Raw genomic sequence first — 27,370 nt, 5'->3', positions numbered from 1 at the left:
TGGCTATGATATGCTGGACTAAAATATATGTTTTGGATGGGATCGTTGTTCTCTTTTACCAAGCACACAGCTTTGGGTGCACCATATGTGGAATGGTGAGGGAGAAAGGGGACACCCACCTAGCCAGCCAGATCAACTGAATTAACCCTGGTAATCAGTGCAGTGAAAGATGTCACAGCCAGATGGCTCTCACATCCGACCAAAGGATACAGGGCTTCTGTTAAGGGTTGGTTTTTTGAGTTAAATTTTGCAGAAGAGATTGGGTGAGGACTTCTGCATGCAGTGAAGGTTTATGAAAATGCAACAAATGTCACTTTTGCACATGGTAGTCTCTCCTCATTCATACTGTGTCCTTTCCATGGTGGCAATTGCCTTATAATTGACCACATTACCCTTGTCCAATGGTGGACAAGGTCCACCATTGCATGAAATATTTTACTGTATTCAATAGATTTTTATTCTGTTTGATTTTTGTATGCTCGCTTTTATTACTGCATTTGTAGTGCTTGCTGCCCTTGGCGCTGTTTAGGAGTTGAAAGTGCAGGGTATAAATCTATTAAATAATGAAATCTGTTCACTTCTTGTTTTTAGCACATCTTCGTTGCCTCCCCTAGACTGGCCTTTGCCTACTCAATATGGACAGTGTGAATTGAAAATAGAAGTGCAACCAAAAACTCATCATAGAGCACATTATGAAACAGAAGGCAGTAGAGGAGCAGTAAAAGCATCAACTGGTGGCCATCCTGTAGTGAAGGTAAAAGATGCTAATATAATGTTTTATCCGTGAACTACTGTTAACTTTGAATGTTAATGAAGATTGTAATAGAGGTGTGTGTTGAATGATAAATTTTGAAGCATTGTTATCTTGCTCTCCAACCTAAAAAGAGTCACATGGCAGCTTGCAAAGATCAGTTCCTGCTCTCAGCCTTGCAATCTAAAGGCATGGCACTGGTGGAATGGCTGGTTTCAGGTGACAATTGATGGAGGGAGGAGTCTGATGAAGGTGGCTTCTCTGCAGAGCTGATTGGGACACTATTTCTCTTCTATCCCTCTGAGGTAGCCCAATGAAATTATCTACGTGCAGCCGGACTTGAGAACCTGTGCCCCTCCATATATTGTTGGACTCCATCAGCCCTAGCCAAGATGATCAAGAATGCCAAGAGTTGTAGTTCAGTAAGCCTGGAGGGCTTCAGTCCCTTCATCTCAGAGCTACAAAAATAAGGTTGACAGTCCTTTGTACAAGTATTAGAAAAGCTTTAAATTTTGTTCATCCCTGATTATCTGTGGCAAATGACTGTTACTTTCAAGGGATGAGGTGCATTTTCTCTGCTCTGGTAATAGCTTCTGTGCCAATAATGGAGAGAAGTGTGTTGAAGAGCAACATTACTGAGGTTTCATGTATAGTTCTCATATTCAGGGGTTGTTGTTGGGTTTTTTTGCCTTAAAGATCCTGTCTCAAGATAGAAAAGAAAACCAGATTGCCAAGAAATTAGTTTTCAGAAAATTACAAGTTATGTTTGATAATAAGTGAAACCATGCATTATGTTTATGCTCTGTTAGTTGGGACTTTAGCTTGCTTACTTTGTGGATTGTGTTTTTAGTCTAGAAATACGCACAATTAGAAAAAGCTAGTTTTAATAGATGTGATAATAGTTGAGTTTGTCCTAAAGAATTAGATGGAAAATGTAGTAGAAGGTGGTACTTTTTGTTAGAAGCTGTCTGTAGGGCAGGGGCATGGGGGATATCAAGTTCCACAGAATATGCCATTGAGGAGAGTGCTGTTCCACTTAGTTCCTTCTTGTGGGCTTACCATGGGCATCTGGTTGACCACCGAGAACAGAATGGTGGATAGGTGAGTCTTTGGCCTGATCCAGCAGAATTCCTATTGAAACTAATTAGGCATGCTGTCCTATGAGCAGTTTCCTAGCAATAGGATCCACACTCCAGTCCAGAAGGCAAGCGTGACTTGACTGTGTTCGGGAATTTTGGTAGGAGCAATGACTAACACCTGCTCAACATGTCATTTTTATATACCGTACAGATTACTCGCAATTTACACACATTCAACTTTTCAGCATTCAACTTTATGTGCTTAGCATGAATGAATGAGGCATAAAGGGAGTGGGTGTATGGGGAAAATAACTTTGGCAATCCTACCCACCATTGTACCCACTGTGTTTTGATTACAGTGGTGCCTCGCAAGACGAAATTAATTCGTTCCGCAAGTTTTTTCTTCTTGCGAGTTTTTCGTCTTGCGATGCACGGTTTCCCATAGGAATGCATTGAAAATCAATTAATGCGTTCCTAGGGAAACCGACTTCAGACCAGGTCCGGGGACAGTCTGTCCCCCGACCTCTTCTGAAGGCTGGGGGGGGACAAGGGCTTTTCTTCCCACCCCCAGCATTTTAAAATCGCCCCGGGACAGCGGAGGACTTCTCCGCTGTCGGGGCGATTTAAAAGCCCCTGGGAAGGCAGGCAGGGGGGACAAAGACTTTTGCCCCCCGCCAGCCTTCAGAAGAGGTCCTGGACCTCTTCTGAAGGCTGGCGGGGGCGAAAGTCTTTGCTCCCCCTGCCTGCCTTCAAAAGCTGTCCGGCCAAGGCTTCGCGGACCTCTCCGCCAGCAGCGGCAGCGCTGCCGCTGCTGGCGGAGACTTGCCGGCATGCCGAAGCCTGCGCGCAGCGCGCCCAGGCTTCGCGGACCTCTCCGCCAGCAGCGGCAGCGCTGCCACTGCTGGCGGAGACTTGCCGGCATGCCGAAGCCTGCGCGCAGCGCGCCCAGGCTTCGCGGACCTCTCCGCCAGCAGCGGCACCGCTGCCGCTGCTGGCGGAGACTTGCCGGCATGCCGAAGCCTGCGCGCAGCGCGCCCAGGCTTCGCGGACCTCTCCGCCAGCAGCGGCACCGCTGCCGCTGCTGGCGGAGACTTGCCGGCATGCCGAAGCCTGCGCGCAGCGCGCCCAGGCTTCGCGGACCTCTCCGCCAGCAGCGGCAGCGCTGCCGCTCCTGGCGGAGACTTCTGGCATGCTGAAGCCTGCGCGCAGCGCGCCCAGGCTTCGCGGACCTCTCCGCCAGCAGCGGCACCGCTGCCACTGCTGGCGGAGACTTGCCGGCATGCCGAAACCTGCGCGCGCTGACATCAGCGCGCCCAGGCTTCGCGGATCTCTCCTGCCTTCAAAAGCCGTCCGGGATAGCGGGAAGCGCTTCCCTGCTATCCCGGACTGCTTTTAAAATGCTGGCGCTGGGGAGCAAAGCCTTTCGGCCCCCGCCAGCCTTCCTGGACCTCTTCTGAAGGCCGGAGGGGGGGGGGAAAGGCTTTGCTCCCCACCGCTAGCATTTAAAAGAGGTCCCCGGAGATTTCCCTATGGGCTTTCGTCTTGCGAAGCAAGCCCATAGGGAAATTCGTTTTGCGAAGCGCCTCCAAAACGGAAAACCCTTTCGTCTAGCGGGTTTTCCGTCTTGCGAGGCGTTCGTCTTGCGGGGTACCACTGTATATGCAATTTTGGCTTTATGTGCTACATAACTCCAGCGTAAGTTGAGAGTTGTCTGTATAACACAAGTGGGCTTTGAGATAAACGTAATACCATGTATATGAAGAAACACTGGGATTTTTAAAATTATCAGTTCAGGTTGGGAGATGGGTAGGAAGAAATTTCCTAAATTGTATAATTTATGTAACAATTAAATGAGTGGAGCCCAAATAGAACCTTGTTTTACTTCCCTGGATAGAAATATTGAATCTGAAACAGAACCCACAGATCAAGTTCAAATTTTAACAGTATTAGAATACAGCTCTTACTTTTTAAAAAAGCAGCTGTTTATCCAAGTAAAACTACTCCTTTTTAATCAAGAGGGCAAACACTCCCCAGGTGAAGAGTCTAGTTGTATTATATATTTTTTCTTTTTCCTCTGCTTGTTTCAAATATCTCTTCTTTTTTAGATTTGCCATATGTATGTAAGACTTTAGCACTACTTAGTAGGTATTGGACTGCTTTGAAAGTAAGTTAGGATGTATGCGGCATTTCACCCCCATTTGTGTTATTCATGAAGTTTATACACATATATGTGCTCATGCACATAGGTTCAGTAACTGATACTGAAATGTATGTGATCTATAGGAGCTAATGTAAAGGGATGGCAGCTCCCCATGCAGGAGATACACTACTATTCCTTATCACAACTAAAACTCAGTTGCTGATCTGTACAGTCATTATTCAGTGTCATCTTGTGAAGAGGGAAGAAGTTGAGTGGTCTTCAGTCTGTACAGTTTTAGTTAACTGTGCTGTCGTGCTTTCTTGCTCACCAGTTGGTGCTGGGCACACCAGTCCTTCTATTCTCCCCTTGCCTTTGTGTGAACTTAAGTTATCCAGAGAACTTTTATAACTGGACAGCCTATAGATATAGTTAAAGGTAAAGGTAAATAAAAATGCTGCTGTTCTAAGAGATTTACCCATAGCACTGTCCACTTTCAAGTGTGCATTAATGTGTCCAATTTGAGTGATCATCTCTTCTAGTTCAGTAGTGCAGTTGACTTTCTGAGTTGCTTCTACAGTTTGTGATTGAGAGAGATGCAGTCTTCAAAAAACAGCCTCTGTAAACAAAGTCTTGAAGCAGCTTGCCAAAAGTGTAGTTTATGTGGAGCTGGGATTATTGAACTAACTTTGGATAAGCTGATAGTTTACAAGGATTTTTCTTGTTTTATAATGGTTATTAGAACCAGTTAAGTGTTGCAATGTGAGATTGCTAGAAACCTAAGCACCATGCATAGCCTTTTATAGAATAACATCTTAGCAGTAAGTATTAAAACTGGTTGTTTACAACTTTTATTTTGAAATAAGTTGGCTTGTGTGAAAGGAACATTACTAGGACCACTTCTATAATTAAGCAAAAAAAAGTGTGCTGAGCTTGGAGTTCATATGAGAGCCTTTCCACAAAGCTTACATTATTTGATGGGGGCAGTATTGGGGTATGAATTATAAGGTATTGGAAAGTAATAAGAAATACCAGTCAGGATTCTCACTGGGTGGCCTTGGACAAGTTCCTGTTTCAGCTAATAAAGCTCATGGACTGGTGGTGAGGATAAATGAAGATAACCTAGAGTTTCTTGGAAGATTGGTGGGATACAAATGCATTGAAAATGAGATGAAATTTAGTTTAGCCTTGAATTGAATTTAGAACATTTCTGACCATAATTACTAAAGGAGCTTTCCCCACTCATTCATCACAACTTGACTGTCATGTTAGTCTGTTGTGCCTCTGTTTCTGGTGGCTGTTCTTTCTTGTATTTTCTTTTTTAAATAGAGATCTCCAAGGGCTCCATCATTTATTATCACTTTTTAGGTCCAAACTAGTTAAAAAAGTGAGAGATCTGTGAACATATCGGTTGCATTTCAAAATCTTCTATTTCACTCTTTTTACTACTGCATTGGTAGTAGGTTTGAATCAGGGTTGTGCAGTGGAGAAAGGGAAGATTAACCCTAACCATGTGTCATCTTTCCATTTTTAAATCCCCTACCAGTTGCTGCTTGCCCCATGAAGAGAATATTAAAATGTCTTGCAGTTCCTCCATTAAGCACAAACTGATCTTGTGCCACTCTGTTTTATTTTCCCTCTGTGCATGCAGTTGGGATTTTCCTGAAGCTGGTACAACTATATGTGTTTAGAAGTTAGCACTTAATTATGAAATCTCTGGCCTGGTAGCTGGAGAGTTTGCAAGAGAATTGATAAGGTGATGGTGATGAAAATGTTGTTTAACATTGGAGCATAATGTTTAATATTAGCTTGCCTTTTCCAGCCCTTCCATTGTATGTTCTCAAGATGCTTACCCCCAGCACCTTTGAGGCTGTTCTGTATGTTGGTGGTTAAATACAGAATAAACTGCCAATCTGCTAAAGGAGGTGGGGAGTCAAAACTAGAAGATACAAAAAACGAACTTTGACTAAAATGATGTTTTAAAGTTTGCCTGTTCAGTTTTCTTTGCTATATGCATGCTCATTTTATATTTTTGAAATTTTTTACAAGTACCTGTTCTGCACCAGTTCTGTGCTTGTAGCCCCCCAATCTGGATTGTGTGGCTTATTTTCTGCAAGGACCTATATAAGATGGTAACTTCAGATCTGGAAATTTAAAGGTCTAACCAAAATAATTCTAATGCTGTATAATATGGTAACATTATTTCATTCCAAAATGTCAGTTACTGTCAGGGCTGCCACTCAGTCCCAGCTCACATAGGACCACGCTAGCCAGCGTTCAGGTTAAAAGAGTCTTTATTGGATTACAGGTTCCATTTCCAAACTGCAATGTGCAGCCCTACTTCTTCTAGGTCAGACCGGCGAAGACCCGTCTGAGTCTCCGCCTCTAGCACACCAGCTTAATACCCTAGCCTTGCTCCACCTCCTGCGCCTTTCCCTCCGTCTCTGGGTCCTTCTGCCCCCCGGGGTCTCCTTTTTCCTACTCTCTTCTGACGCGGACCCCCCTGACCCTTCCGCCTCCTTGCGGCGGGCTTTGGGACCTGGTTCACTCTCTGGGCTGCTTACTGCGCCAGCTTCCGCTACATTTGAACTTGGCGCGCGCGCCCAACTCTCAACCTTCCTCTTGATCGTTTCGTCGCTCCCCGAGGTGGGCGTGACTACTCCTGACTCATGCCCTCCCTCCTTCTGAAAGCCTCCGGAACCCGATATCTGGTCCCCTTTCTCCCCGCTGTTCCCGTCTGGGTACGTGGGTCCCGATCTCCAACTGCTGCTCTCTGATTCCTCTCTGGACCCTTCTTCCTGGGATGTCCCCCTGCTTTCCCCCCTTGCTCTGACTGCTGGCGCTCCCTTCTGGGAATCCTTGGACTCACTGGATAAGCTCGGCGATCTCGGTTCGTCATCCCCACTCATCTTTCCTTCGTATTCCTCCCCCTCGCTCTCTGTCTCCTCCCTTCTCTGCGTCTCTGCTTCTGAACCCCTGACAGTTACTAATTCAAACAATATGGTCAAAAGTTTAACCTTGTTTTTAAATTTTATTTTTATTGCTTTTCTTAAGTTTAAACAACAACGCGTGCACACATATCACAACATACACAACAGAAACAAAGTTTAACTTTGTAATAAAAATCTGTATACATCTTTGGTTGAAAGCATCGTGTTCTAGATATTTTCAAATTAAAAAAATGCATACATACTGATTTTCATAAATTCATCTCGCTCTACATAAAACAGAGTTATCCACCTGTAACACACTAGTACAATTAGTTTTTTCAGGGGGAAACTATTGTAGCTTATCCTTTGGTGACCTTCTCTCTTCAGCCTTTCAGCTTTAGTTTAACTTAGCATCCACTGACCTTTGCTATGGAAACGATACAGAAACACACAAACAACTTGGCAGAGTTTCCTCCATAAAGCAATGGGTTGTGTGTTACAGTATACAGTTACTAGCGGAGGGTTTTTAGAGGTCAGTAGTGACAGTGTGCTGTAACTTTTTCATTATTTACAACATTCTGTTTGATCTCTTGGGTGAAGAGTATATGATTATGTTTACAAAATGAAAGTGTATGATTGTGTTGCACACGAGTGTGTTTAGATTTAACTGGAGCAGATGCTGGTAGTAAATATAAATTTATTTTAAATATACTGTGCTCCCTTTTGTAATATTACACTTCTAGCTCATCTCCTCTCCCTTCAACCACCAGTTTAATTTACTATCTTTGTGTAAAGGACATATGGTTGCATATTCAACAGGCTGGCATTGGTGTCAGTAATCTAATTAAACTTAATATTTATGGGATGATTTATCACTGCCTAACTTGTATGAGGATTTTGGATTTTACAGAAGGACAACAATGCAGCTGTCATTCCAAGTAGACACACACATTTTCTTTCTGGAAGACTTGTAAAGGGCGAAATCATGCAAAACTCTTCTGCATGGGTGGATTCGTAGTTAGGAAGACTGCATGGAACAGAACTATTGTGGGGACATAGATTGGTGCCTTACACCAGACCAGTTTATCTGTCAGTCCTAGGGCTGTCTACTCTGACTGGCAATGGCTCTTTAGGGTCTCAGGAAAAGGTCTTGTTCTTTACTTGTTACCTGGTTCTTTTAACTGGAAATAACTGGGACCTTCTCTGTACAAAGTATGTGTGCTACCCCTGAATTATGGTCAAATGTCTCTCAGAAACCTTAATGCCAGGAAAAAGAATATTGAGACAATATTGATGATAGTTATTCTGGTTTTTTAACTCCTCAGCTTCCTCTCCAAGGAGATGTACAATAAAATAGTCTGTACACGATATGGTAAAGCACAATACAGTTGGAACATCCACTCTGGCACAACCTATTTTATTTATTTATTTATTTATTTATTTTATATATATATATTTGTACTGAGTGATATCTTGTTTTCAACATCATGATATATCACTAGCTAAATATGATATCTCGATATATCACAATATATATCTGTGGTGGTGGAGGGCCTTGCTGGGCCTCCCCATGGCGGCAGAGGGTCCTGCCATACCTCCCTGCAGTGGCAGAGGGTGTGTCGTGTTTCCTCACAGCAGCAGAGGGCCTTGACGAGGCTTCCTGTGGTGGTGGAGGGCCTTAAAATTTAAGAAGGCAGTAGATTTAATAAAAATATTAAATAAACTTCCATATAATATATTTAATATATTTTCAACTAACTTAAGAATAGTTTAAGTGATTTACTAGTCAAGTTGAATCTGCTTCCCCACTCAATGGTCTAAGTGGTATCTTTGCATGCATAAGCCCCACTGAATTCAACTAAACTAACTTCTACCTTCCTGGGAGCAAGCCTCATTCAATTCAGTAGGGCTTGCTTGTGAGTGGACACAAATTTGCTTGCACTGCTTACTGAAAAACACCCTCCCCATCATTCTCACATAGTACCCAACCTCCCATTTCAGCATAAGGTAGCCAGCTAAATCTCCCCTCCATTTGCCCTCCCACAGAAGAGTCCCCCCAAAAGCCCTCATCTCACCAACCTCTTCCTTTATATCCAAGGGAAGGGAGGGCAAGCAAGCAAAATATAGTCTCCTTTAAATAAAAAAACCCTTCCTTTTTGACATGGAGGAAAGTTATTTAGGGGGAACCAACAACCGCTTACCAGCGGGAAGGTAAACGGCGTTCCGTGTGCTGCGCTGGCTCGCCAGATGCAGCTTTGTCACGCTGGCCACGTGACCCGGAAGTGTCTCCGGACAGCGCTGGCCCCCGGCCAATAGATGTGAGATGGGCGCACAAACCCCAGAGTCTGTCAAGACTGGCCCGTTCGGGCAGGGGTACCTTTACCTTTACCTTTAACAACGTAAACACCACCAGAAAATTAAAAAAAAAACCCGCTTCCTTCTCTTTTTTCACTGGTGGGGTTGTGAGAGAAGAAAGAAGTGCTTTCCGGTACTTTGTTTAGTTCTTTGTTTGCTGCTGGATCTTGACTGTCTAGCTGTGGGGGGGGGGGCGGGGTTCCTCCTAGATTGGTAGCAGGTTCTACATAATTAGCTGAGTTCTAAGTGGAAAGACACGGGTGTCTCTGTGGGTTAAACCACAGAGCCTAGGGCTTTTCCAATCAGGAGGTCAGCGGTTTGAATCCCTGCAACGGGGTGAGCTCCCGTTGCTCGGTCCCTGCTCCTGCCAACCTAGCAGTTCGAAAGCATGTCAATGTGCAAGTAGATAAATAGGTACCACTCCGGTGGGAAGGTAAACGGTGTTTCCGTGCGCTGCTCTGGTTCGCCAGAAGTGGCTTAGTCATGCTGGCCACATGACCTGGAAGCTGTCTGTGGACAAACGCTGGCTCCCTTGGCCAGTAAAGCGAGATGAGTGCCGCAACCCCAGAGTCGTCCGCGACTAGACCTAATGGTTAGGGTTCCCTTTACCCTTTAAGTGGAAAGGTACTGGTGAAGCTGAAAGAGTTTGCTGGTTTGTGTGAGGGCTTTTCTTATCGGTTAGGAGGGAGAGACAAACAAAGCTGGATATACCATGCCAGCAAATAATCTGCAAAGTAAAGTATCGTTCAGCTGAGGTGCCCCCTGGGAAGCTGTTAGTGTCTACCTTTTGTTCACCGGTATATTGCTTTGGTGAAACACTTAGCACAATGTTATTTCAATACTAGTATTCAATGATACAGCGATTTATCACACATCCCTAATCTATATATCTGTATTTTGGGGGTTTTCAGAGCTAGCCCTGCAGATGGCAACAACTGTGTAAACAAAATAGATTTTTAGTATTCTCTTGAAATAAAACTTTTTTCAAGCAAAATATGGAAAGTGCACATGGAAAGTGTTACATTGCCATATTGTGAATGTGGGCATAAGTATTCTTCACAAGAAAGACCCTAAGCAAAAAATAGGCAGTAATCTGGTACTTTACTTTTAGTTTTGCCTTAAAAAAGATAGAATCTCAGTTCTGACAACATATTCCTGAAAGAGCATGTGTTCAAGTAAAAGCAGTCTTGGACTTAAATGGTGGAGTAGTTTTCCTTTCATTTGCTGAGGTAGTGCTCATTAAGTACGGTAGTCAATGCTCTTTCTGTGAAGTTCCTGAAGTTCACTAGAAATATTTTGAGCGTCCGTTGTGCATCAACACAACCTGGAATTCAGTAAGTTCAAAGTGTCTGTGGGAGAGAATATTATTCAAGTTTTCAATGATACACAGTAGTGTATAGCTGCTTATTTTGGCTGTTTTGAAACACTAATATGGAAGCAAACACTGCAGGATACAAAAGTGGTAAATAAGGCAGAAACATTACAAGACCAAAATGGAATTTGTAGTCCTGTGTTCTTCCTGGAGGTGCTTCCTTTTACTATCTTCATTTTGCTTCAGCACCATCATGTCAAGAGCTCATCTCCACCCAGATGGTTTATGGTAACCTTACTAGCTTACCCTCTGGTCTTCAGGTACAAGTGCTAAATTCCAGGTTAGTCAATAACAATTTTTTCCTCATCCATTTGTGATTAATTGTGGATGAGGAGGCTGAGTTGGTGTGTAGTACTGAGACTTGGTGAGCTGGGAGGAGTTAGTCTATCTGGGCTGTTCCTTTTTGGGTACTCAGTGCAAGCATAAGTATAGGCTTGTGAGATCTCTATAGGAATTCCATAAGTCATCCTGTTCAGTCATGTGCCAGGCTTGAGTGTTTGCGTCTTGTACTGGGGTCTAGGGATTGATTAGGGATTCTGCTGGTGTATCAGCCACCTTGCTTCCCATTGGTTTCCCTGCCTGAGCTGATGTAGATGGTCCCTGAGTTGATGTTGAGGAAGATTGATCTGGGAAAATTTGCCGAGACCATTATATCCAGCTTGATTGGCACGCATATGAAAGCCTTGGTCAGTCTGTGGTTATGCAGATGGCTCAGGCAGATGACACAATGCTGCATATTATTATTGTTTCAATTGTTTCTGTGTTTCTTGCTGGTTTTAACTTGGTTTTTTTGCCTGGGCTTATTGCCTTGTTGTAGTGTTTTTATTCTGAATTGTGTTTACATGAACCACCCAGGGAACCTGGTTGGAAGTACAATATATAAATGTATTGAATAAATACAAAGCAACATTATTGCAGGGCAACATTTGCATGGGGAGAATTGGTGGACAGTTTAGGTTCTTAACCACTGTGGTCTAATTGACCCCAGTGCCATGATTAGTAAAACACTTCTCTTTTTTAAGCATAGGATCATCAAGACATGTAGAACCGTTCTTATTTTGTTGTTCCAGAACAAGTCTATAACGTCTTCCAGCCAGTGTAAATGTTTAAAAATAAAATATTGGAGAATAGTTATACTGAGTTTCCCTAGCACATTGCATTATGTGGCAGTTAATTTAAGATTAGTACAGTTGATACAGCACATTGCTGCTTCCTTAAAATATCCTAGTTTATAACATCGTGTCCCCAACAGCTGTTGGAGTTTGTGGAAAACCCGGCAGTAGTAAGGCTATGCTGGTTCATAAATGTCAAAATGCTGTATTTACCTTATTGGGGCCAATTAACATGGGCAACTTTCCTGCCAAGTAGTATCTCTCTCTGCCTGTCCCGCCCATCACTTTGGTGTAGAATCCAGGTGAAATTTAAGCTGGTGAAGAGCACCCCCTCTTGTTTAACCCTCATTTGGCACCTGGATATAGCTTTCTGAATGCTTAATAGATGAGCCAGACTAGCAGCCTTGTCAGGTGATGTCTCATTTCTTATTTCTGGGATACGACGATTATGTTCCCCACAACACAATGGAGAGTTATTGTGAATTTTGATTGTATTTGATACATTTCTTGATGAGCCAGGAAGCCAAGTCACTAGTTGGGTTTAAGTAAGCTGCTGTCATTTCTGTTCAGCAGTAAAGCAATATTTAAAGTACTGTAATTCCTTCCCTGAGGTCCAGCTCTGAGGGCCTTCTGGTGATTCCCTCACTGTGAGAAGTGATGTTACAGGGAACCAGGCAGAGGGCCTTTTCGGTAGTGGCGCCCACTCTGTGGAACGCCCTCCCATCAGATGTCAAGGAAATAAACAAGTATCTGACTTTTAGAAGACATCTGAAGGCAGCCCTGTTTAGGGAAGTTTTTAATGTTTGATGTTTTATCGTGTTTTTAATTTTCTGTTGGGAGCCGCCCAGGTTGACTGGGGAAACCCAGCCAGATGGGTGGGGCATACATAATAAATTATTATTATTATTATTCATGAGTTACAAAGATTGCAATGAATGTATGGGAACTATTTTAAGTGGTGGTAGTAGAATTCATATTTAAAGTTTTTTAAGTAGGTACAGCTAAAAAAAATGTATACCTTGAGACAAATTCAAAACCAGTAGACTCCATAATCATGCCTTTTAAATTATTTGGACTCTTGTAAGTAAATGTATTTATGTGTGACTTACATTCCTAATGCATTAACGTCTGTTTTTTAGTATTTGGGCAAAGCCAATTTCTTTTACAAAACTGGGATTCAGAAGCTATCTTTTTTTTTTTTTTATTAGCTCCTGGGTTATAGTGAAAAGCCAGTAAACCTACAAATGTTCATTGGGACAGCGGATGATCGTTATCTACGGCCACATGCCTTCTACCAAGTGCATAGAATCACGGGTAAAACAGTTGCTACTGCTAGTCAAGAGATAATTATTGCAAGCACAAAGGTCTTGGAAATTCCACTTCTTCCTGAAAACAATATGTCAGCCAGGTACGTCAAAAGATACGTTCAAGCAGATCAACATATTGCATTCCAGGTTTCTCAGCCATATTTAGGGAAGTGTTGTTACCAACTTCTTAGGAAATGTGTGCTATCTTCTAATGATGGCTTCTCACCAATTGCAACTGAAAAGACTTTAACAAGCTTTTACCAACTCGATGCAAAGTTTCACTTTGGATTATTTTTGAATCTATCTTCAGTTACATTTTGGATTGTTTTTAAAACTATATCTGGATTTTTATGGGTGTAAATCATCTTGACACATGTAGAAGGTGGATCATAAATACATCGGCTAGATAATAACCGATTCACTTACTTTTTTGTATTTGCATATTAGTAGAATTCTTAAGTAAATTTTATTAGCCTGTAAGTATATTCATGATTGCTGTTTGCTCTCTCTTTCACTCCCTTTTCCTCTACAATTTCTGTATGAGTCATATTGATTCCAGAATATTTTTTTTAAAAAAACACATACATAGCTCAATTGTAAAAAACCTCAGAGCGATTTACAAAAATTGAAAGGTTTTTTCAAACAAAACAAATGTTTCTAGTCCATGTAATAGCAAAATACTAAGATCCGACCAAATAGGAATGTTAAAATAGATTGGCTCGGATGTAATGTTCTTGATCTCCAAACCCGTGTTTTGGCAGGTTAAGCATGTGCATTCCCTCCCCTCATGCACTCAGATTTCCTCCTTCCCTTCCTTCTTTGCACAAGTCATAGTTTGAGTGCAACAAATAGACTATGGTTTGCTCAAACTAGGAAGAGAGTATGTGGGATAAAGGAGTCCATGAGCCTTCACCATGTGGTTTGGAGGGATAGGAATGTTGTATTTGAACTGACGTGGTGAATTTGAGCTTAATCTAACCCTCAAGATTTATTAGTTCAGATGGAAGAAATGTGATACATGAAGGTAACAGTTGCTGAATGAGGCTTGTAACAAGTGCACCATAGCCACCAGCTGTAGTCTGGCATGTGCAATTTTCATGAGCATTACTCATGAGAATTTCATTGGCATATGTTAACTATAGAAACAATCACCCAAGGTTCTACCAACTCCTACATTTTCGGAGTGGACCTTAGTGTTGGACAGTTTGTTATACCTGTGGTGTAATACTTGGCCTGTTTAGTGTTTTGCAAATTTAAAAAAGTATCCAGTTTCTTCCACATTTTATTATATGCATAGTTTGCCATTTCAAAACTATCATTTCATGGAAAAATAAGAGATTGTTTTGTTTCCTTGTGTTGCACAGCTGTGGTTGCTTCTAAGGGTGACTCCTGCAATTTTAAATAGCATTCTTTGTTTCTGCATTTGTTAATGGTACTGGGGTATTGAGACTGTATTCCAACATAAGCTAGTAAAGAACAATGTACATGGATGTTGGTTTCATGTCTGACAAGCATTCAAACAGCAGGAAGGAAAATAGGAGTTACTATAAAATACGCATACTTGAATTATATAAAAAGAAACACCTGACATGTACTTTTTCATTCAACTCTGTCTCCTATAGTATTGACTGTGCAGGTATTTTGAAACTCCGCAATTCTGACATAGAACTTCGAAAAGGGGAGACAGATATTGGAAGGAAGAATACAAGAGTGCGGCTTGTGTTTCGAGTTCACATCCCACAGCCTAATGGAAAAGTCTTGTCCCTTCAAGCTGCTTCAATACCTGTTGAATGCTGTAAGTTTTCTCTTCTTTGTGTTGTGTTCCTCCTTGACTACACTTAATAAAATAAAAACTGATTTCATGCAGGATTCATCCCTTTTGATGCTAATTTGTAAGAACTCATTTTTAAGGTATTATTTTGCTGTTGTGTTGAGTTTTTGCCTTTGTTGGATTAATTGGCTAGATCAGGCTTCCTCAATCTCGGCCCTTCAGATGTTTTTGGCCTATAACTCCCATGATCCCTAGCTAGCCGGACCAGTGGTCAGGGATGCTGGGAATTGTAGTCTCAAAACATCTGGAGGCCCGAGGTTGAGGAAGCCTGGGCTAGATCCATATTGATAGTTATAGAAATACATAATATTAGAATTCTGAATTTAGCATGGCAATATATATTATTGCCTTATTATCAGCTGTGTGGGGCTTCTAGCTGGAGGGAAATAATGGTATAAAATTAGATGAAATTTACATGCATAACATTACCTGAATGGATAAAGACTGCCAAATTACTGTCAAATAGATCCAGGGTTTTGGTTTTGTGTTGGGCTCCTTTAAAAGTTAATATTGGTAGGAGAACTAAATGGGATTTGCAGTTTTGTGGGCAACAATTTTAATATAAAAATGGCATGCATCAAATACTCTAGGAAAGCAAACTGCAGAATTTCAGAAGTTTGGGTGTAGGGACTAGGGAATTATGATAAATGAGTGTGGCGGGAGATGGGGAAACTTCAGCTTTGTGTTCTGCTGTATTGGCACCAAAAATCAGAAAGCTGATTAACAGGAGTGGATTGTGGGGAGATGGTACAGAGACAGAGGGATTCAAATGTCTAGCATTTCCAAGGAAACACCCCTAACAGAACTAGGAAAGACTACGTAATAGACAAGAACAAGGTGATACGTTACTTTAACATCCATTCCCAGAAGTTGATTTGAGAGCCCTGGTAAAATCCCTCTGATTGGAAGCTAAAGAGCTCTTCTTCTCCCTTAAATGGCAAGCTTAGGGAGAAGCGTTTCCATTTTTGGAGATCCACTCCACAGTTTTTTTAACAGTCACATTCCCCTCAATCTGTTTAGAGGTCCCCACTTGTGTTTGCAGCATTTCTGACAATTCCCCTTCAGCTAATAAAAGCTCTGAAGATGTCCCACTTCAGTTTTTTATTTGGAATTTGTCCAAATCTGATGCATACCCCCACAAAATAACTTGCATTTTGATATAAACACTTTTGAACCACAATTTCTTATGAAAAACATTATTTGAGTCATGTAGCATTGTTTTCAACATGGGATTTTCCACCCATTTTAATAGCTTCAATTGTGCCTCATAGCAGATTTATATAAAATTGGTTCTAATTTAGCATTTTCCTTTCATAGAAGGGGCATAGTTGACTTGGAAACCAGCTTAGTGATAATGATTTAGGGATAAGAAAAAATTGTTTTCCTCTCCTTTAGGAAAATGAACACTGCATGATTACCAGCACCTATCTACGATAATAATTATGTTTAAATGATGCACACTGTTTTAAATGGTAAATACAGGCTTTGGCCACCTTACCCTCTTAGAAGGGGCATAGTTGACTTGGAAACCAGCTTAGTGATAATGATTTAGGGATAAGAAAAAATTGTTTTCCTCTCCTTTAGGAAAATGAACACTGCATGATTACCAGCACCTATCTACGATAATAATTATGTTTAAATGATGCACACTGTTTTAAATGGTAAATACAGGCTTTGGCCACCTTACCCTCTTAGCTATAATTCTAGCATGCTTATGTATATTTGTACATCTTTTTCACAAAGCTCAGAGATCGGCTCAAGAACTTCCTCAGATAGAGAAATACAACATTAACAGTTGCTCAGTAAATGGAGGCCATGAAATGGTTGTTACTGGATCGAATTTCCTTCCAGAATCAAAAATAATATTTCTTGAAAAGGGGCAAGGTGAGTATATAACACAACACATTAGTGAATTGTGTGTGTGTGTGTGTGTGTGTGTGTGTGTGTGTGCGTGCATGTGTGTAATTGTATGCAATTTAATATAGAATGTTTTAAATATATAAATAACAGAGCTACTAGCAATATATAATATAACTGCAAGTACTTGGCAATCATTTTTAATGATTTTAATGCAATTTCCCAACATTTTTTCACAATTTGTTTAATAACACAAGTTTAAGATTATTCCACAAAATTCTACAAAAATGTAAAAGTCAATATTATGTAGTTATTTACCAAAAAACCCTAAATTATATTAATTTAACCAAAATATCTTTTGAATTCTCAAGTCATGTTACAACTTTTCATCAGCCCTCATTTTGGGAATTGAAAAATTCAACACACCCTGCAACATTTCTCATCAGAAGTGACATTAGAAACTAGTGTAGAGCAACAGCCACTGTTTCTGCACATTCTAAGCTTTAGCTGCTTGGAATTAAAGGAGCCTTAAGTCTCCCCACCTCCAAGTGTAGCCTCTCTTTGCACTCCTTTTTTATGCAAGCTGTTCTGCAATTGCAGCAGCCACTAGTTATGAATTAATTATGAATGTGCCAAAACAACAATTTCCTTCTCTCCCCTATTTCAGATTCCTCTTTGAAACCTACCTTTTCTATACAGTATTCATCTTTCTGGACTCTTTGCTAGCAGTTAAATCAAGGCAATTCTGTGTCAGTACTATGCATAACTCAAATGTTGGGGATCTCGTGCATTGAGATACCTTTGGATTTTTAAAGGAAAACTAGTATGAAGGATTTTTACAGTCTGTGTTTTGCCTATCATTAATTATTAGATTGCTTTTTTCAGTAATTTGATACTTCAACTAAAATCTTTCTCTTGATAGATGGAAGGCCCCAGTGGGAGGTGGAAGGAAAAATAATTAGAGAAAGGAGTCAAGAGGTGAGCTTTCTTTTAAACGTGGGGAATTATTTTTAAATGTACTGTAGCCTTGTAAGCAGCTTGGCAGACACTTGAGCACAATGTGGGTAGCCATAAATTTTCTCATTTTAGCAGAAAGGTTAAATGTTTAAGTATAACTGATCTACTTCATGGGTGTTTACATATCAGTAGGGGTGCAAAAAATGTTTGCAGAATGTAGGAGCTAGCTAGTTTTTCTAGGAGTTGGCTTTGAGCATGGCAGTTAGACCAGAATTGGCCAGTAAGAGGAAGTTTTATGTTCTTTCTGCAAGGACTTCCCTGAAAGGTGGCAGACCCGACCTGGAATTCAGAATTTCTGATGCAGAGCCTTTCCTCCATTGAGTGCTGTGACTATCATGGTTGCTCAGGAAGGGCTTATCTCAGTGGTAGTCATGCTTTGTGTGCAAAAGATTGCAGCTTTCAGTCTATGGCACCTCCAGGTGGGGGGTGAGAAAAATTCCATTATGAAACCCTAGAGAGATACTGCCTGTCAGCTCTGTATTGTCTACATTGATCATGTAGGCCAAAGAGCTGTATCAGTAATGAGGGGAAAAGGCACCCACATAATCTTATTGCTGCTTAATATGTTTGAGAACTGAGCTCTGGGTTTGAAAGAGCTCCTGAAGCTATATCCTGGGCAGGCCAGATTAATATTAAAAAGGTTTCTTTCTAGAGTACTATCTGGAAACAAGGAGAAAAAAAGATATTAAAACAGAGGAGGTGGAAAAGACTAAAAATGGGCGTCGGAGTAGTGGAAAGGAGTTGAGCCCAGGGGCTTCGGATGTAAAAGGAGCCAAAATGGTTTGAAGAAAAAAGGGGATAATAGATTTCCAACCTACTACAGCAAATATACCTTTTAGCCACAGAGAACCCAACCATGACTAAGCAGTTGAATTTGTGTACCACTGACATGTCCAGTAGTCTAGATGTTTGGTTAGCAAATGAAAATTCTGGAATATACTTTACATAATTAAAACATTAATATGGTAATTTGTCCTGCATCAAAGAACTGCATTATAAGAAATTTAAAATCACAGTTAGATTTTCTGTGACTTTTAAGGATACAAAAGAAAGGGGATGGACAGATGGGGAGGTGGCCTATTGAACTTTCCCAGCGATGGCCATTCTTTAAAAACAGGCCACCACTTAAAAGTCTCTGCTTGGTAGCCTAACAAATAGTACAGTACTTTAGGGGAGAAAGCATATGCTTTGCCAGCTGATCTTGGAGAGGACGAGGCTTATTTAGGGGAAGATGTTTGCTCTTGCTTTTAATATGCAAATTTCATTCATTTTTCATTCAGGCTACAATTGTTCTTGAAGTTCCTCCATACCACAACAAAACAGTTACAGCTACTGTCCAGGTGCAGTTCTATGTTTGCAATGGCAAGAGGAAAAAAAGTCAGTCTCAGCGTTTTACTTACACTCCAGGTACATACATACCTTCTTTCTAGTATAAATCATGGGTGAAATTCAAAATGTTCTTTGTTTCAAATTTCAGTAGCACTTAACCTGGATTTGGGGTACCTGTTTTTTAAAAATTATTTTTGCAATTATATTTGGCTATGGCTATTAAAGTGCCTAAATTGGATCTTGATGTTTTGTACAACACTGTAATTCTTGGCAGCTGATAAAAGGTTGAGAAGTGCATCCAGCGGTATTCTGAAAGCATTAATTGTAGCTCTTGACCCAAGATCAGGGGAGAAACTGTTTACCTTTTGAGCTTAAAGGTTAGAAACAGGAAAAACCCTTCAACATGCAGAATAAATGTGAATGTCAGTGCTGGGTGGAAAATACAGTATTTTCACTTTATACACATCTCTCCCACTCTTGACAGTCTGTCTCAAACCAACCATATACAGCTTACTCAGATGTATATAGTATTACTGTCTTGAGTTAAACATATCAAGATGTCTAAAACAATAGTAATGGTACACACATTTTGTAAAATTATGCCATCTCACTACACACAGAGATTATTAATTTTGAAAGCAAAATTTGTTCATATTATCATGACTGTTTACGTAAAATAAACAAGCTATGCCATACAATGACAGTCAGACTGATTCAAAAATAATGCTTCCTACCCTGAATTTTGACTTTGCATACTGAAATGGGTCTCAGCTTTTTAATTTTTGCATAAAGTGCTTGTAAAAAGTTCTTCATTCTTCACAATTTTCAGTGCTTATAATGTGAAAATCTTTAGGTAATGTAAACCTATATGATCAATAGTTGTGTATATTTCATTCACTACTTTCAGCAAAGATTGACTCTCAAAGCAACTTACAATTAAAATCTATACAAAGACAGCAGAGTTAGATATATGTGGGTTATTATAGCCAAGGAGAGGAGGGCACAATATTTTCTGGTTCTTGCAGTTGGTAGCTTTTCTTTCTGACTTCTAACAGCACAATTAATTCTATTATAGTTAAGTGTGGCATAGATTCCATCTTGAATATGGGACCTTGTGCATGCAATCTCTAACGTGTACCTTAATAAAGATATATATTGCTTATCGTGGCTGGGAATGACATCTGCATGAAACTCACATGGCTTCTTTTGGTCAGGATCGATTATACAGTGGTACCTCAGTTTACGAACTTAACCTGTTCCTGAAGACTGTTCTTAAACCAAATCCATTCTTGAACCGAGGCGCACTTTCCCTAATGAGACCTCCCGCCACCGGTGCCCTTCCACCATTTGGCTTCCGTTCATAGACCGAGGTAAAGTTTGCAAATTGGAACACTGCTTCCAGTTTTGCGGAGTTCATAAACTGAATAGTTCCTAAACAGGACTGTTTGTAAACCGAAGTACCACTGTATGGTGATATGCATGGCCTTGTACTGACTTGGGATAAGGTTGCATCTTATGTGACCAAGTTCTGATGTCTGTCATTTTATCTGTGAATTTAGTAAATAGTTGATTTTCTTATTTCACAGTTGTACTAAAGCAAGAGAACAGAGATGAAATGGATTTGTCTTCAGTTCCATCATTGTCCTTGACTCGTTGTACAGGTGTCAAAGGACTCTCTTCTCTCCAAACTCAGCTGCCTTCACCAGATCCAGGGCTCTCGCATGATAGTTTACTTTCTACTTCACCTAGGAGCCTTGTATGCCCAGTTCAGCAGACGTACACATCCATGGCATCCTCACCCGTATCTCAGTTGCCACACATCCAGAATAGAAGCATTAGTCCAGGTGAAGAGCATCATGTTTTGTCTCCAGCTGTAGTCCACCAATCTTTTCAGGTAACATCAGCACCTTCTGCGAGGCCTTCCTACCAGCCTATGCAATCTAATGTTATGTTTAATGGACAGACTGGTCTTCCCATGAACTCTGCTTCCTCCAGCCAAGGATATGATGCAATTTCCTTTCAACAAGATGCAGCTGTACCTCCATTGATAAACCTTAGCTGCCAATCTCTACCAACAATGCCCTATCTTTCTTCAAGTCCAGTTTCAGTGTCAACTTCAGCTGCAACAGGAGGGCATCCTTCAGTCCACCCAACTCAATCAAGACAATCGTCACCTCATTTGCAGTCAATGGGATACCATTGTCCAAATCCTCTGCAAAGTTCTGTCTCTTCCACAATGACTCAGTCCCTGGGACACCCTTCCACACAGTTGCAACAAGTTACTTACCATTCTTCAAATCCAGGTAACACTTCATCGCCATCCCCAAAACCTTCTCATTCATTGGGCCATTCACCACGATCTGGGCCATCTTCTCCACAGTTGCAGCCTATGCCTTACCAGACTCCTAGCTCAGGACCCGCTTCATCTCCTCCTCCAACTGCTGTTGGTCATTCTGGACAACAGTCCCCACAGGCACACAGCCCAGGCTTGGGTGGAATTCCTGCAGCTTCATCTTTGATGCATCATAACATATGTGACTCATCTCCATTTTCACCAGAGGAATCAGCTGTTAACATTAAACCTGAACCTGAAGATCGAGAGTTGAATTTTCAGACAATAGGGTTGCAAGACATCACTTTGGATGATGGTAAGTGATGTTATAAGTGTAAGGTTGAATGCGTTTTTGCTTTTAAAAAAAAGCAGTATATTGAAAAAGAAAAGGGAAAAAAACCAGTATAATAAAGGATTACATTTGGAGAGCCTGATACATACACGTGACCTGGTTGTTGGCTTTCCTGTTTGTTGTAATATTGGTTGCAGGTATGCAACTGGGGAATGAGTGCTTGAGCATTTCATATATAATAATGCCTCTCTAAACATGACTTTGTGTCATACTCTGAATGCAAAACAGGTAGTTGAAGAAAGCATTGCTTGCTCCATGTGACAGCCCTTTAGCTATTTGGAGATGACTATCGTATCGCCTCTCAATCTTTTTACCAGGCTAAACATACTCAATTCCCTCAACCAGGCCTCATAAGGCTTGGTTTCCAGACCCTTGATCATCTTGGTCACCCTCCTCTGCATACAGTCCAGCTTGTCAATATCCTTCTTAAACAGTTCATAGAAATAATTGATAGAAGACACTCCTAAATATTTGCAAAGCACAAACAATTTTTGACAACTGACTGAGTGTCCAAAGTGCATAACTTGTATCCACTGGTCAAGGATGCTCAAGTCTCCTGGAAAATTTACATATATTTATCTTATTTTTTAAAAAATAATTATATAAAAGAATCCAAATAGTGGAATGAGTAGCACAATTACTTAGATTTTGAAAAGATTTCAAGATACTTGAGAATTTTTATATGAAATGTTCCTGTTTTAGTGTAACAATATGCAATCTTTGTTAACTGGTCTGAGGTTATGTTAACCTTGATTTATGTTCAGTATCAGATTATGGTTACCTTTTGCTAATCTTCTTTCACTTCCTTATCCGTTGTATCTCCCATTACATAAAGCTGTGGATTAGAAAAGCAAGGAATAAGGCTGTGTATTTAGGAGTTTGCTTTGGAACTAGACTATGAGCACATAAGGAGGGCTCATTACTTCACTTTCCCTATGAGCAGTATTCTTGGTATAACGCTTGAAAAGGATGTTGCCTGATTAGTAAAACCTACACGTCCTGAAGAAGTCTTCATCCAAAATGTGTTGGGCTTTGCAGTATTTTATATCATTGATAAAGTTAGATTTTAAGCACCATTTTGAATCTCTCAATTTACTGCCATTTTGTTTCTGTGCCTTTTGCTTTTGGTGTTGTGTCCCCCCCCCCCCCTTCGGTATTTCAGAATAGCTGAGATGGCTCGAATACAAGCCCACCTTCATTAAGAGGGTAACATGAATTACCTCTTTTCAGTTACAGTAAGCCTGCTACTTACGCACATTTAACTTGTGCGCATTCAGCTTTATGTGCTTGGCAAAAAAGTTTTGGGTTTTTTGAAAGGTAGTTGGTGTCCAGGGAAAAAGACTTTAGCAATCCCACCTGCCATAGAACCCATATTTTTTTACTATACTGTATGTGATTTTGGCTTTAGGTGCAATCTCTTGAACATAACTGTCACATAAGTTGTGGGCTTAAAGTGTTTTGGATGCTGTCCTGCTGCTGCTGGTTAGGTGACTAGAAGACATTTTGAGGTAGCTCAAGTGTGACTCCAGTTGCTCATCTTGTAACTTGAGATTCTTGGTTTTAAAGGCTCTGGGGTTCAGGAGCAGCACAGTTCCCTGGAACTCTAAAAACCAGGCAGTTCTATGTAAATTAGGTTTAGGGTCTTGAACTTATAAGAAGATAGTAAGTTTCCCCAAAATTTACTTAAATTTCAAGTGAAAAACCTTCTGTTACACAATACAGTAATAACCTTTCCAAATTAAAATTGTTATTCAGGAGCTCTGTTCCAACCTATGGGCATATAAAAATAATTTGAGTATCAGATGGAGATGTAATAAGTTCCTAACAAAAGCATTTAATTCCAGAATAACATGTAATTAGTAATGATACAGTGGAGCTCCTTTTCAAGTGTACATAAATGAAAAATTTGGAGAACTCAATATGGTGGCCACCTAGTATAACTGATAATTCTGAGGAATTACATTAAATAGCTTAATGGAGTGATCCGCTTCTGCTTCTTGTGTTGCCTGGACACAGTTTTAGTACAGTGGTACCTCGGGTTACATACGCTTCAGGTTACATATGCTTCAGGTTACAGACTCTGCTAACCCAGAAATAGTGCTTCAGGTTAAGAACTTTGCTTCAGGAGGAGAACAGAAATCGTGTTCTGGCGGCATGGCAGCAGCAGGAGGCCCCATTAGCTAAAGTGGTACTTCAGGTTAAGAACAGTTTCAGGTTAAGTACGGACCTCTGGAACGAATTAAGTACTTAACCCGAGGTACCACTGTACTTCTCAAATTTAAGGTTTATTTGCCATGTCATTTGTTACATTCTTACTAGTTTGGAGTTTTTATCACATTAGAACCCAAATGTGGTGGTGCAGTCTTGTCTGTTCCTAATTCAGAAGCAACATAACCTAAGGATCTGCTTTCTACAGTTCGTACCTTTCTTCCCTGAAATGTTTGTTTCCAATTCCACTTACTTAAAAATACCACAATTTATCTTGTTTGTTTGCTTTTAAATATTAGATCATAGAATTATACTTCTTGAAATCCAAAACTTTAGCCATTTCTAAACTAGGATTACTGGCACATTCATGACTCAGTTGTATTGTGATTCACTTGTATCTGAGCAGAGGTTCTACGGTTTGCAGATAGGTTAATGCAGCCTGCCAATAGACTCTTACTTTAAAGATCAAAAGGCAAAGCAGATCGTTCCAGGAACTTTATCAAGTGTCACTTGTCACCTGTTCTGCTTACAACTATACAGCCTCAAAATAATTTCCAAATGGTCAGCAGGTAATCAAGTAGTCCAGAATGCCAAGTTCTCAAGCTACATGTAAACAGAATTCCTTTTTTGCTCTCCTCCACTCCGGAGTATCTTATATAAAATACATACTGCCTAGAAGTTTATAAAACTGAGAGTAATTCTATAAACCCAACAGCTCGTAAAATACTAAGAAACACATAATTCCTTCTTCCTGGTACTTCTACTACTGGCACAATTTTATCAGATGAACTGCCACCACATGCTTTTTCAGGGACTACTGGCCCTTTCCTTGCATACAACAACTCTTCTAACAGTGCTTTTGGGAATAAATCCAATAGATATTAAAGGCACTTATTCCCTGGTAAATATATGGACGATTCCAGTCAACAGGATGTTACGGTTATAGATTATTCACTACTGATTTTATCCCACAGCATGAAAAAAGCCATAGTTTTTTCTTAATATTGGTATCAGTGTTGGCATCACTGTTGTAAGCATTTGTTAAAAATATATGTCACTTAAGCCAAATATTTGAAGGCTCAAATGAAGAGAAACACGAGTAACTTGCATAGAACTATAACACCTCCTGTGTTGTTTATCCAGTATTTAGTCTAGGTTGTCTCCTATTAGGCCATACAGAAATCAATGAACATTACTAACTTAAGTCCACTGATTTTGACTTAGTTGGATACAAACCACATTCATCTGAAAAGTCAAAGCCAAATGTGGATCTCTTAGGGAAACTTTTTATGGTCTTAGAGAGGAATAAAGTGTTAAATAACTAAAGATGTGAAACTGTGCAGAAACATATTCCAGTTAGCTCCCCAAATTGAATAAATGTGGCAAACGTGTGTGCTGCAGACTTTGAAACCTTTAGCTGCTGGCTGTAAGATTTCCCTAGCTGGTTTAGCTGCTGAGATGTTTTGGATGCGTTTTAAGCTCATAATTTTAAACTGTCTAGACCAAGAGGAGTATTGGAGTATTGGTGGGAAGGAGGTATAAGAAGAAGGTAGTCCTATAATAGTGATACAGTACATAAGTGTTACTGTGTGACAGAGGAGGCAGGCTGGAATGTAGGAAGCTGCCTTATGCAGTGTCAGACCATTGGTCCATCTAGCTCAGTCAGAGGACATTTCTAGTTCTATCTGGAGATGACAGGGATTGAATCTAGGACTTTCTGCATTCAAAGTAGTTAGTTGCTCTACCACTGAGCTATGGTCCTTACTTACCCTTGAGAATAGGGAATGAATATATGCAGATAACCTTTGCTTTTAATCTAATTACAATTTGAAACAGATTGTGTTCACTTTTTTGTTTCATAAACATAACCTAGGTTCTCACCGCAGTCAATTTCAGTATGCTTTTGTCAACAGAAAAATTAACTGAACAAAGCAGCAGCAGTAAATGTCTGGCTATCCCAGAGTTAAGAACGATACTATGTATAATTCTAGAAGGCAGAAGCAGTCTAATTCCAAATAATGTTTATTCCTCTGTGTTCTGATGTTTAATAGAAACATGCAGATGCAGCCATTGACTTGAACAGCAGTGTGTTCAATAGCTTGCAGTGCATATAAGGACAGTGTTGTCATTTGTAATACGATAGGCTTGACAGTGGATTTTACTGTATTTTATTTCTGTACTAAGGCATTATTTGAATCAGCATCAAAATCGCATATTTAAAAGAATAAAAGTGCAATACATGTAGTCCCCTGTCCTCTTACCAGTAGACTGAATAGTTAACTAATCAGCTTCTCACTTTAGAAATGTGGCAGTATGTTCCAAGTCTCTTAGAATAATAGAATCATAGAACTGTAGTTGGAAGGCATCCCAAGGGTCATCTAGTCCAACCCCCATGCAATGCAGGAATCCTGGCTACATCCCTATGTGTGCTCAAACCACCAACTTCCTCGCCAAATGGACTGACCCATTGAGCCACCCGAGGACCTTTGGCATAGTAAATTATTAGTTTCAGTTATGATGGAAAGAATTTGCCAGCATACATTCAAACCATTCAAAATTTAATTATTTATTGTAAGCTCTGCATGTGACATTCCTCAGTACTTTCAATTTTATTAAAGTTTGTAGGCTGTTAAACATTGTGCTTCTATAATTCTTTGCCCATACTGACTTTGTGTGTAGTCCCAAAACAACTTCCTGGCCAGGCTGCAGAGTGTGTGGCTAAGAAAAGTGACCAACTCAGCCCCGAAATACTGGCCAACTGGGGAAGGAGTAAGGATAATGATAGAGGGAGAAAAAGAGACTTTGTCATCTTCTTATTCACCAATCTCAGTCCTGCCTGTGAATTTTTACAGGCACTTGTTGTTGTTTAGTCGTTTAGTCGTGTCCGACTCTTCGTGACCCCATGGAGCAGAGCACGCCAGGCACTTCTGTCCTCCACCGCCTCCTGCAGTTTGATCAAACTCATGCTGGTAGCTTCAAGAACACCATCCAACCATCTCATCCTCTGTTGTCCCCTTCTCCTTGTGCCCTCCATCTTTCCCGACATCAGGGTCTTTTCCAGGGAGTCTTCTCTTCTCATGAGGTGGCCAAAGTATTGGAGCCTCAGCTTCACGATCTGTCCTTCCAGTGAGCACTCAGGGCTGATTTCCTTCAGAATGGGTAGGTTTGATCTTCTTGCGGTCCATGGGACTCTCAAGAGGTCTCCTCCAGCACCATAATTAAAAAGCATCAATTCTTCGGCGATCAGCCTTCTTTATGGTCCAGCTCTCACTTCCATACATCACTACTGGGAAAACCATAGCTTTTACTATACGGACCTTTTTACAGGCAATTATATTACTGCTATTATAATTTATTAAATGTATTTACCACCCTTTAGCCGAGGATCACAGGGCAGATTA

The 27,370-nt window shown here is 40.6% G+C and overlaps 1 protein-coding gene across 1 annotated transcript in view; it reads left to right on the top strand.

Annotated features, from left to right (window-relative positions):
- NFATC3 (nuclear factor of activated T cells 3) overlaps nucleotides 1-27,370 on the top strand; it is a 56,326-nt gene that overhangs the window by 23,326 nt on the left and 5,630 nt on the right. Inside the window, exons 3-9 of the mRNA XM_081203952.1 lie at nucleotides 592-754; nucleotides 12,945-13,144; nucleotides 14,666-14,838; nucleotides 16,618-16,758; nucleotides 17,654-17,709; nucleotides 19,029-19,155; nucleotides 20,664-21,725. Coding sequence (XP_081060078.1) covers nucleotides 592-754; nucleotides 12,945-13,144; nucleotides 14,666-14,838; nucleotides 16,618-16,758; nucleotides 17,654-17,709; nucleotides 19,029-19,155; nucleotides 20,664-21,725 — 1,922 coding nt within the window. The remainder of the gene's footprint in view (nucleotides 1-591; nucleotides 755-12,944; nucleotides 13,145-14,665; nucleotides 14,839-16,617; nucleotides 16,759-17,653; nucleotides 17,710-19,028; nucleotides 19,156-20,663; nucleotides 21,726-27,370) is intronic.

This window comes from Podarcis bocagei, assembly GCF_964188305.1.
Source record: "Podarcis bocagei genome assembly, chromosome: 7".
NCBI classification, from domain to species: Eukaryota; Metazoa; Chordata; class Lepidosauria; order Squamata; family Lacertidae; genus Podarcis; species Podarcis bocagei.
This window is presented reverse-complemented; position numbering and strand designations above follow the sequence as displayed.